This window comes from Ruditapes philippinarum, unplaced genomic scaffold (assembly GCF_026571515.1).
Source record: "Ruditapes philippinarum isolate M1 unplaced genomic scaffold, ASM2657151v2 ctg20994_1_1_1_1, whole genome shotgun sequence".
Classification (NCBI taxonomy): domain Eukaryota; kingdom Metazoa; phylum Mollusca; class Bivalvia; order Venerida; family Veneridae; genus Ruditapes; species Ruditapes philippinarum.
In genome coordinates this window covers 1-13,068 of record NW_026862841.1, presented here as the reverse complement: position 1 = coordinate 13,068, position 13,068 = coordinate 1, and the positions used below count along the sequence as shown (strand labels likewise).

The 13,068-nt window shown below is 34.3% G+C and overlaps 1 protein-coding gene across 1 annotated transcript; it reads left to right on the top strand.

Moving 5' to 3' along the window:
- Positions 1-11,120: 11,120 nt before the first annotated feature.
- On the top strand, positions 11,121-13,027 carry LOC132720373 (multiple inositol polyphosphate phosphatase 1-like; the record flags this gene model as incomplete). Its single annotated transcript, XM_060704503.1, has 3 exons — positions 11,121-11,832; positions 12,129-12,250; positions 12,964-13,027. Coding segments are annotated over exons 1-3 (898 nt in total), but the record flags the coding sequence as incomplete, so codon positions are not given.
- Between the last annotated feature and the right edge of the window lie 41 nt (positions 13,028-13,068).

The window sequence follows — 13,068 nt, the reverse complement described above, 5'->3', positions numbered from 1 at the left end:
AAAAAATGTTTGCGGAAACATAACTTAAGTTCCATTTGGCCCAGAGTGTTCAAACTTCATAGGATGATTGCCCATATTGGGTGGAACACACCTATTGATTTTGGGGTCACAAGGTCAAAGTTCAAGGTCACTATTACCTTAAAACTGACAACAGTTTCCGGCGAATAACTTAACTTCCATTTGGCCCATAATATTGAACTTCATTGGAGGATTGCTATTTGAAGGAGATACCTTATTTAATTCCCATGTCTTACAAAAGCTTCATCCTTAATTAAAAAAAAGAACACTTTCAGGTATATAATGCTCCGCCTAGCAGTGCTCTTGTTGAGCACAAAGTGACGTGGTGAGCTTTTGTGATCGCTTTTCGGACGCCATAAACTTTTACTTAGAACAACATCTCCTCATAAACCGCAAAGCCAATTTCATCCAAACTTCACAGGCATGTTCCTTTGGAAGTGAACTTTGAAAATTGTTCAAAGAATTTAATTCCAAGCAGAACTCTGGTTGCCATGGCAACCAAAAGAAAAATCTTAAAATATCTTCTTTTAGAAAACTAAAAGAACTAGAGCTTAAATATTTGGCATAAAACATCATCTAGTCAGTGTCTACCAAGTTTGTCCAAATAAATGCCCTGTGATCAAAATTGGCCTTGCCTCAGGAGGTCATTGATTTTTTATTTGTATATTGTAAAAAGTTTTAAAAAACCAAAATAGCTAGAGCTTAGATAGTAAGCATGAAACATCCTCTAGTGGATGTCTACCAAGTTTGTTCAAATAAATACCCTGGGGTAAAATTAATTTGGCCACGCCCCAAGGGGTCATTGAATTCCCTTATCTGTATATATTAAAAACTTAAAAAATCCTCTTGAAAAAGCTAGAGCTTAGATATTAAGCATGAAACATCTTTTAGTGAGTGTCTACCAAGTTCAAATACAAGCCCTGGGGTAAAAATTGACCCCGCCCCAGGTGGTCAATGTTTTTTTCCTTTATGTATATAGTAAAAACTTAAAAAGAACTTCTTTTAAAAAAACCCAAAGAGCTATAGTTTAGATATTCAGCATGAAACATCTTCTAGTGAGTGTCTTCCAAGTTTGTTCAAATAAAAGTCCTGGGGTCAAATTTGGCCTCGGAGGGGGGCATTGTTTTTCCCTATATGTATATAAAATTCTTATAAAACCCCAAAGAGCGAGAGCTTAGATATTTATCATGAAACATCTAATCTACAAAGTTTGTTCAAATAAAAGCCCCTGGACTAAATTTGGCCCTATATACAGGTGAGCGATTTCAGGGCCATCTTGTTACCAAGTAATTGCCCTTTTCAACACTGAAATTGAATATTATTAACCTAAACTGGCAAGTTGGATATATCTTATCTATATACTTATGACTTTATGTCTTCCACACTTATCAATGCAAAGGGCATGATGTTGCCAAGTTAAATAACTGTACCGTCAATTTTTCCCAGTTATTTCCCTTTTTATGCGCCAATTTCGGCGTATATTGTGCACCTGGTTGTCCGTCTGTCTGTTAGCTTACGGTGTCAGTGGTCAATGGATACGCCTCTTGCATAAAATCTGGTAGCCCCGATTAACAAATTTATGCCCAATTTTTCAAATGTCACATAATTCTTGTGATAACTTATTACTGCCGATGTGCTTCTTGCGCTAAGTTACGTCATATTTTTGGCGTATTTTATTATTCAGTAAGTGTAAATCATTATGAATTAAACATCATTCGCTCATCCTTACAAAAATTGGCTGTATTATGTTTGTTTTTAGCGTATTTTAGTTCAAAAGATATTTCCGTCAAATAGGTTTCCTTTGAAAAGTAAACGCTGAATTTACAGCAACTACATTGTTTTTGTGAACATAGGAATATATAGGCATTATTTCTTCTTTAATAGACATGTATATCTATGACGTTACTTGTATTAAGTTAGTATGCGGCGGGTAAGCAGGACTTTTCTCACGCAGCAGTTTAGTAATTTATATTTTTATACCATAATAAATAAGTAGATATCAATCACACCTATACCTGAAAAATAATATAGTTCAACCGCGGTTGGCTTGTCACTACCGTTCTCTTCAACCATACGCGTTCGAGACTATATATATAGTTTTGTAATCAATTACAGCAAAAATAGCAGAGTTTATATAGGGGAAAGCCCATCAAACATTGACATTAATTTACTGTAAAAATAGGCAACTTACATGATACATGTATCACTTTTGTACATCTGGATAAGGTATACATAAGACTAATTTAAGATTGAAAAAAATCACTTTTAATGTTTTGTTTACTTGACTTATATCTAACACTAAACTTAGTTTATAAATATTACCAAAGAATAAATATTTCGTAATAACAAATTAATATTTCGAAATTACGAAATAATATTTCGTAATATTAACGAATCAATATTTCGTAATTACGAGATAATATTTCGTAATATTAACGAATCAATATTTCGTAATTAAGATTTTATATTTCGTTAAAACGAAATAATATTTCTTATAGGGAATTATTTATCTCGTAAAAACGAATTCAATCCAGGGAGAAAATGTGGAAAATGTCACTTCAGGTGTTCCGTAATTTTCAACATTATTTGGGGCTATGATTTTTTTAAGTTGTTCATTTTGTTTTCATATATTTTGTTCTTTTATGGTACTTTGGTTTAAAATGAATATTTTAAAAATATTTTGAAATGTCATTTAATGCCATAAACAAAACAAAACCGAGGACAAAAGGTGTTAAAAAAAATATACTGCCCCCCCCCCCCCAAAAAAAACAAAACAAAAAACAACAAAAAAACAAAAAAAAACAACAAAAAATAAAACAACAACAACAATAAACAGTAGGTCTTAAAAAAACGGCAAAGTAGGAATCGAACCATAGACCTGCTCACACATCAGTCAATCACTTAACCGGCTATGCTACTGCGGAAAGTAACGGACGACCAGCCATTCTCCCATAATTGAAGCACTTTGGTTCACAAAAAAATGAAAAATATGACTTTAATAAACAACGTTTTCTATGGCATTTGCTTTTAATGTTCAATATACCTTGGACACATTGTGTGGTAGTTTAACACACACCATTCGCCCGCGTTTGTATACTGAAAAATTTCATCTTTACACACAAACAAAACTTTCTTAAATGTCCTCTATACTCCATATCAAATTCTTGTAAACATTACCAACGAAATCGAAGTGTAATCTTATATTTCAATTAGTGCTGTAATGTTTTCATAATTACTAGGTCAATAAAATATAAGCAATGAGGCTGTGTAAACAAACAAATGAACTATTGTTGTTCCAACATGCAAAAGCGGGATTAAGTATGCGCAAAATCATCACAAAATATTTTTTTCAAGGCGAAATGTGACACATTATAAAATTTATCTATTAAATAAAAGATACCACCTTTGTTAAGCCTTTTCTCCAGAAACTAATCAGAATATAAAACGCTCATTCTCAATAAAACACAGCATTTGGTGTTCCACTGGGTAGCTCTTATACGATGGTTTTTCTTGAGGTCAAAATGTCGTTAGAAAGGTGGCTGCCACTTTGTCTAAAAGGGACACTCTCAGTTTTACATTTCTATCTGTTATTTTTCTTTTTACAAGTACCATTAATGCCCCTAAAATGTAACATACGTTACTGTCGCCACCTAGAATTTTCAACTTTGAAATTGTGTTTTCAGAAAAATAAGTTCCAGAATAAACGAAACATGTGCAATTTAGTCATTTGCTGTGTGTATATGAACTTTGATTATTGGTAAAAATTATATTTGACTGGAGCGGTTAAAATGTCATTGGTATAATGGATGATCAAATGTCGCCAAATGCATATAAATAATAGTGACAAACCTAAAACAAATAATAAGTGAAACCCAAATTACATAATTGAATCGATGCATGCTTAATAATACAGCATATATAGTATATAATTATAAGTAGAATAAGCCTGCAGCCTCCTCAAATATCATTCTATTTTCGGAAATTTTTCATTTTTTATTCAAATCTTTTCAACAAGCACTTTAAAAAGAAAACATACGTTACCATTATTTAAGAGCCAATCCATTTCAAAGAAGATTCCAAACCAAGAAAGAAAATTAACATTGTGTGTAACTCTGATATATTAAACCACAAATTATTGGCGGCTTAAACGGTCTTTGCGTCATTTCTTAACCCACTTTCAATCAATGTAAAAATGAAACATACATTACAGAAACATACGTTATCAACTTTTTAAAGTAAGTTTATCAAAAGGAAAATTGAAGTCAGAAAGCACGTAAAACAGCAACATTAACTTCTATTTGACATTAGTAAGTAAATTTTGTTAGCTTTGGTCGAGTTTTTACTTGTTTAAGTAACCACAGTGAAACAAACGTTACTTTTATCAAACAGACTTTATATTGTTTACACATGCAAAATACCCTAAACTTTTACTTCAGCGATAAAAAATGACACAACGACAACATCAAATTTTTAATATTTTTCAACCTCAAATGCTTTATTTTATTGAGAATGGGCGAAAAATGTGTTAATTGAGTGTTGAGCAAACTAGGTTAAGAATATCCAACTTACAAATTTACAAATCCTACTTTGTAAATGGTTACAACAACATTTCTGTCCTATTAAAATGTGTCACTTGCTGAACTGTTGAAATTAATAAAGAGCCGTTTTCCAGCACATTGTGAACATTACACATGTATGCTGCATGTTTTTTGTGTGTTGTTTTGTTTTTAGCTCACCTGTCACAAAGTGACAGGGTGAGCTTTTGTGATCGCTTTTCGTCCGGCGTCCGTCCGTCGTCCGTAAACTTTTACTTTAAATGACATCTCCTCATAAACCACTAGGCCAATTTCATCCAAACTTCACAGGAATGTTCCTTTGGTGGTCACCTTTAAAAATTGTTCAAAGAATTTCATTCCATGCAGAACTCTGGTTGCCATGGCAACCGAAAGAAAAAAAATTAAAATATCTTCTTTAAAAAACCCAAAGAGCTAGAGCTAGATATTTGGCATGAAACATCATCTAGTCAGTGTCTACCAAGTTTGTTCAAATAAAAGCCCTGGGGTCAAAATTGGCCCGCCCCAGGAGGTCCTTGATTTTCCCTATATGCATATAGTAAAACCTAAAAAATCTTCTTTTAAAAAACCCAAAGAGCTAGAACTAAGATATTTAGCATGAAACATCCTCTAATGGGTGTCTTACCAAGTTTGTTCAAATTAAAGCCCTGGGGTCAAAATTGGCCCCGCCCCAGGGGGTCATTGATTTACCCTATATGCATATAGTAAAACCTTAAAAAATCTTCTTTTTCAAAGAACCAAAGAGCTAGAGCTAAGATATTTAGCATGAACATCCTCTAATGGGTGTCTACCAAGTTTGTTCAAATAAAAGCCCTGGGTTCAAAATTGGCCCCGCCCCAGGGGGTCATTGATTTACCCTATATGCATATAGTAAAACCTTAAAAAATCTTCTTTTAAAAGAACCCAAAGAGTTAGAGCTAAGATATTTAGCATGAAACATCCTCTAATGGTGTCTACCAAGTTTGTTCAAATAAAAGCCCTGGGGTCAAAATTGGCCCGCCCCAGGGGGTCATAGATTTACCCTATAGACATATAGTAAAACCTTTAAAAATCTTCTTTTAAAAAACCCAAAGAGGTAGAGCTTAGATATTTGGCATGAAACATCTTCTATTCAGTGTCTACCATGTTTGTTCAAATAAAAGCCCTGGGGTCAAAATTGGCCCGCCCCAGGGGTCATTGATTTTCCCAATATGCATATAGTAAAACCTTAAAAAATCTTCTTTTAAGAACCCAAAGAGCTAGAGCTAAGATATTTAGCATGAAACATCCTCTAATGGGTGTCTACCAAGTTTGTTCAAATAAAAGACGTTGGGGTCAAAATTGGCCCCACCCCAGGGGGTCATTGATTTACCCTATATGCATATAGTAAAAACCTAAAAATCTTCTTTTTAAAAAATCCAAAGAGGTAGAGCTTAGATATTGGCATGAAGCATCTTCTAGTCAGTGTCTACCAAGTTTGTTCAAATAAAAGCCCTGGGGTCAAAATTGGCCCCCCCAGGGGGTCATTGATTTACCCTATATGCATATAGTAAAACCTTAAAAAATCTTCTTTTAAAAGTCCCAAAGAGCTAGAGCAAGATATTTAGCATGAAACATCCTCTAATGGGTGTCTACCAAGTTTGTTCAAATAAAAGCCCTGGGGTCAAATTTGGCCCCGCCCAGGGGGTCATTGATTTACCCTATATGCATATAGTAAAACCTTAAAAATCTTCTTTTAAAAAACCCAAAGAGGTAGAGCTTAAATATTTGGCATGAAACATATTCTAGTCAGTGTCTACCAAGTTTGTTCAAATATAAAAGCCCTTTTGGTCAAAATTGCTCCGCCCCAGGGGGTCATTGATTTTCCCTATATGCATATAGTAAAACCTTAAAAAAGTCTTCTTTTAAAGAACCCAAAGAGCTAGAGCTAAGATATTTAGCATGAAACATCTCTAATGGGTGTCTACCAAGTTTGTTCAAATAAAAGCCCTGGGGTCAAATTTGGCTTCGCCCCAGGGGGTCACTGATTTACCCTATATGCATATAGTAAAAACTTAAAAAAATCTTCTTTTAAAAAACCCAAAGAGGTAGAGCTTAGCTATTAAGCATGAAACCTCTTCTAGTGGGTGTCTAAACAAGTTTGTTCAAATAAAAGCCCTGGGGTCAAAATTGGCCCCGCCCCAGGGGGTCATTGTTTTTCCTTTTATGTATATAGTTAAAAACATAAAAAATCTTCTTTTAAAAAATCTTAAAAGCTAGAGCTAAGATATTTAGCATGAAACATCTTCTAATGGGTGTCTACCATTTTTGTTAAATAAGGGCCCTGGGGTTAAAAAATTGGCCCGGCCCCGGGATCATTGATTTTCCTTTTATGTATATAGTAAAAAACTGAAAAAATGTTCTGTTAAAAAGACCAAGAGATAGAGTTTAGATATTAAGCATGAATTATCTTCTAGTGAGTGTTTACCAAGTTTGTTCAAATAAAAGCCCTTGGGACAAAATTGGCCTGCACAGAGGGTGTGGGTCATTGTTTTTCACTAATATGTGTTTAGTAAAAACTTAAAGATTTTCTTAGAGCTAGAGCTTAGATATTTATCATGAAACATCTTCAAATGGGGATCTACCAAGTTTGTTCAAATAAAAGCCCCTTGGTTAAAATTAGCCCCGCCCCGGGGCCCTATATACAGGTGAGCGATTTCAGGGCCATCATGGCCCTCTTGTTATTTGTTGTTTTCTGCCGAAAATGATATTTGCATAATTCATTTTTTAGATTCAATTATAACTGCAATCAGGTATACGATGATTAAAAAGGTTAGAAGTGTATACTTATCACATTCTTAACAAAAATACAGAAAACAACAAATGTTTACTATCTTGTTTAAAAATAAGTGACTATTTAATTTAAAATTTAAAGTTAAAGTTAAAAACAACAACAACAACAATAACAACACCACATTTTCATCGAGTCATAACATGTCTGAAACCGGGATATTGCTACGTGTGCTTGCTTTACCATGGCATCTCTCGAAAATTTTGGAATTCAGTCACGGTTTTGAGATAATTCTACAAGAAGATTATCACATCTTTGATACACATTAGAATTCCGGATACCCTCCAATAATTTGCCAGGATATCTTAAAGTAACAGCAGAGTCATCTATAAAAATATTATTTGTTATAAATCGAGTAATATTTTCTTTTGACCATATATAAAAGTCACGTGGGTTAGCTAAATAGTAGAGGTGTTAAAATATAATTGTAATACACCCTTTGTTAGCCATTGAAATAGTATTTAATGTATAAAGGATTTTCAAAAATGGTTATTATTCAGAGCGGGCGCTATGGTGCAGTGGTAACACTGTCTGCCTACAAATCAAGGGGTCGTGAGTTCGATCCCCCGCTACTCCACTGAACGAATAAATGACTACAAGACTAACAAGACCAGGACATAGACACAGAATGACGGCCACGATAGAAACAAAAGAAGACCTTAACGGAGCAGGAAACAAGTACCGAAAGTACAAGACCGAAGACGACGACCGATAACAGAAGGAAGAACGGAGACAAGAACTGGCAAGAAGCGAACAGAGACGAGGATCGCTAAAAGAAGAACAGGACAGGGACCGGTAACAGAAGAACTGACAACAAGCGAATATATACGTCGACCGATAACAGAAGAACAAGGTTCCTGAACAAGAGACAGGAACCGATAACAGAATAACAGGACATGAACCGATAACAGAAGAACTGACAATAAGCGAACAGAGAGGTCGACCGATAACATAAGAACTAACAACAAGACAACGGAGACGAGGACCGATAACACAATAACATAGACGACAACTGAAAGCAGAAGAATGGAAACGGGGATCGATAACAGAGACGGTAACCGATGACAGCAGAATTGACAACATGAAAACGAAGACCAGGACTCATTACAGAAGAAGAGACGAGAACCGATGACAGAAGAACGAAGACGAGAACCGATAACAGAACAGGACAGGGACCGATAACAGAAGAACTGACAACAAGATAACGGAGACGAGGATTGATAACAGACAAATACAGACGATGACCGATAACAGAATAACATAGACGAGAACTGATGACAGAAGAATGGAGACGGGGATCGATACAGAAAAACAGACACGAGAACGGATGACAAAAGAACGGAGAAGAACGAAGACGAGAACCAATAACAGTAGAACGAAGACGATGACTGATAACAGAAAAACAGAGACGATAACCAATAACAGAACATGTAACAACAAAAAAAAACTGAGACCAGGACCGATTACAGAAGAACGAAGATCACGACCAATAACAGAAGAACTGACAGCAGAGAAATGTGCCTTTAATTAAAACAATGTTCTCAAAAACCACAAAACGTAGGATAATGCACTTTGTATTGTCATTTGAAAGAAATTAACGCGCTAGGTTTTGTTTTGATTTAAGAAACGTCACCTTAATTTAACATAATAAGGTACTTACCGGGGCTCAGCAGTCGCCATTTTCTCGTGGGTATTACTATACAAAGTCACGTGATTCCCCCCCGTGTCAAAAATCGGGTTTAAATTTATTAACCTGTTCTTTACGTTTTCAACTTTCCATTATTATTATTAGTTTATTAAGTTTTATCACAAATGAAAGGTCTGTATGTACGAATGTTCATCCTAAAACTAGGTCACAGTGTCAAATCAAAGAATAACTTAAATAAATAAACATTTTAAAAGTCATTTATTAATAATTTGATCTTAAGCAAAATTTGTCAGAATTTTTGTCTATGTTATATTGGTCAGGTTAGAATTTGGGATTTGGGTCCTCTTGGATTAAAAAATTTATCAATTGAAAGATAGGCCAATATCACAGTTTTATTTAAATATATTTAACAATCTTTTTTTTTTAATTTGTTTCTTATATATAGTTTTTAGCTCGACTTTTCGCAGAATAATCGAGCTAATGCAGTCACCCATTTGTCGACGTCGGTGTCGGCGTCGGCGTCCCTGTGGTTAAGTTTTTGCGTGCAAGCTGGTATCTCCATAACTACTGAAAGGAATGGATTGAAACTTCACACAATTGTTCTCTGTGATTATCTAACATGATTGGTACAAGTCCCATAACTCTGATTTGCTTTTTTGCATAATAATGCCCCTTTTTCGACTTAGAAATTCTTGGTTATGTTTTTGCGTGCAAGCTGGTATCTCCATAACTACTGAAGGGAATGACTTGAAAAATCACACACTTGTTCTCTGTGATTATCTTACATGATTGGCACAAGTCCCATATTTCTGAGTTGCTTTTTTGCATAATTATGCCCCTTTTTTGACTTAGACTTTCTTGGTTAATTTTTTGCGTGCAAGCTGGTATCTCCATAACTACTGAAGGGAATGGCTTGAAACTTCACACACTTGTTCTCTGTGATTATCTTACATGATTGGCACAAGTCCAATAACTCTGATTTGTTTTTTTTGCATAATTATGCCCCTTTTTCGACTTAGAAATTCTTGGTTAAGTTTTTGCGTGCAAGCTGGTATCTCCATAACTACTGAAGGGAATGGATTCAAAACTTCACACACTTGTTCTCTGTGATTATCTAACATGATTGGCATAAGTCCAATAACTCTAATTTTTTTACATAATTATGCCCCTTTTTCGACTTAGAAATTCTTGGTTAAGTTTTTGCGTGCCAGCTGGTATCTCCATAACTACTGAAAGGGATGGATTGAAACTTCACACGCTTGTTCTCTGTGATTATCTTACATGATTGGAATAAGTCCATTAACTCTGATTGCTTTTTTTGCATAATTATGCCCCCTTTTTTACTTAGAAATTCTTGATTAAGCAAATATCTCCATAACTACTGAAGGGTTTGTGCTTTTTTTGAACAATTTTATGCTTTCATAATAATAAAGCAATGATTAACTCAATAAAACATCTTAATAACAAGCCTTTGTACCTTTTCGGACAATTTTATGCATTCATATAGGTAAGCTTTATAATGCTCAATGAAACACACTTGTGACAACTTTTCGAATAGTCGAGCGTTACTGTCCTCCTACGTGGTTCTTGTTATAATATAAAATCTTGGTATCCTTAAAAATGGGTCAAAACTTTGTCCATGAAAAACATACACAATCCTTCTAGAAGTCACTGTTTTGTATTTATCAATTTTTATAATTTGTATACATTTAGATAAAGCTGATCGAGCTATTATATATAGTCTCAGGTGAGCCAATTAGGACCATCACTGATCTATTGTTATGTATTTGACATATGGGGGCTGCGTTCGGCGAATATTGCTCTCCTTTATTTTGTTGTTGCTAATATTTCTGTATATTCAATTGTTTATTATATTTGAAGATATATTGCTTAAACACAAATCACCTATTTAGTATTCACAAAAGATGACTCTGTCTTGTTACTAGTTAAAGCGTGATAATGATAGATTTCATCACATTATATCCCGGCAAACGTATATAAATAGCCTCGAGACGTAACACTCATTTATTTTACTGAAATCTTTAGTGTGAGAAATAAGCATTGGAGCGCGATGTGGTTCGTGTATGCATCTATCATTCTGTTTACGCCGCATATTGAATGTGTTGGTCGTTGGGACGTATTTTCTACAAATACACTTTTGCAATGGGTGAACAGCTCGTTAAGGCACGAGTCAGATCGCATCGACAACAACATTAATTTCGGAGTCAGCACAACAGTGTGTAAATCCATTCATCTAAGCATGATGGTCAAGAATGGGGCACACTATCCAAGCGAAACACAGATGCATCGGATAAAAACGCTTCATGAAAAAATTGTAAAGTTGAAGGATCCTAAAAAATTCGTAGACCTAGATAACTGGAAGCTTCGTTATGACATGAATATGGCAGGAGAACTGACAAGTAAAGGGATAGAGGAAATAACCGAACTAGGTAACAGATTCGGTAAAATGTTCACGCCCGTTCTAAAACAGGATCCTAAAAATGAAGTTGAAATACTATCTTCTGATGATCAAAAATCTATCAATTCTTCAAAATATTTCGAGCTCGGTCTTAGGAATCAAATAATAAATATGAATATACATAACAGAGAAATAAACAATACGGAATTAAACATTGTCAAACATTGCTATAATTTTGAAAGGCATCAACAAGATGATTCAAATTCCCTAAAACAGTTTCACCTTTTCTCCAAGACTCCAGAGTTTATGGCAATAGTCAACTCAGTGAGAAGAAAACTAGGAATGAGCAACAACCTGGCAGCAGGTTGGCAATTTCTTTCTTGACTTTCTTAATTATTGTTTTGATTCACTACAACATATAGTAACATTTACATATGTGTGTATTCGACCATAATGATAAACAGTTCATGTTTTTGCAAATAATTGTTTGAAACTTAAATAATGTATCTCAATACATTTTTAGATTGAAATTTAAGAATAGGCATTGACAGTGACATTTTAATAGTCATGCGATACCGTTGCCCTTTTTCTGGCCGGTTATGAAAATACCTTTACATGTAAATTAAGTCTTAATATATTTCACTTTTCGTTTTTACCAAGCTGATCTTTATTTGATAAATGAATGGTGTGCCTATGGGACATATATTTCAAACGACATGACCTGGTGTCAGCTCCTATCAGATGAGGACAGAGGTGTTCTTGAATATGGACAAGACATCTTGGTATAAAACTTTTACATTTCCTATATGATAAATTGAGGTATATCCACACGTTTTTAATGAGTTACAAGAGGGTAGATATCTATGAATGAAGACAACACGTGAAGTTAGTTGGTTAAGTTTAGTCATTTTTCTGACCATTGTTTTCCACCGAGTACAATCTTTTTTTGTGCCCCCCAATTTGGAGGAGTGGGGAGTGGTGGGCATTTAGATTTGCCCTCGTTATCTCCTCTTGTTATTTTTCTTCTAGTAGTCCGGGTCTTTGTATAACAAATGTATCAAAATTATTTTAAAACTTTATTATGTAAATGTAATTATGATTCTTTTTTATGTTTTAAATAGAGTGCGGTCATGCATGCCTTACTCGATCTACGCTTTGTCGTTAACAATGTGTTCCAGATACAATGTTTCCTTTTTTTAATTGGTTCGTCATACCTTTTCTTATCCACATTACTTTTGTGTGTCAATATTTTGTATTCTTAAATCATCAATTATGGTTATGTATGTTGTGTTCGGTTGTCATTCTTTAAGCGTATTTTTGTATTGCATTTTAATGACACTCTTTAATCAAAAGGCCCTGAATCGATTTATATATAAAAATAACACACTTTTTATCAACAGATACGTTTAACTAAAACTTGATAATTGTCGTAGTATAGAAATAAGTGTTTAAAACTTTTTACATGTTTTCAGTAAAACTTTTTACATGTTTTCAGAATTTTTATAGATACTCGTATGGACAGTCTATCAACAGTAGAATGATGTGTCCACTTCTCAAAGGTATCTTTAGAACAATGGACAGCACGATTAACACTTCAGTA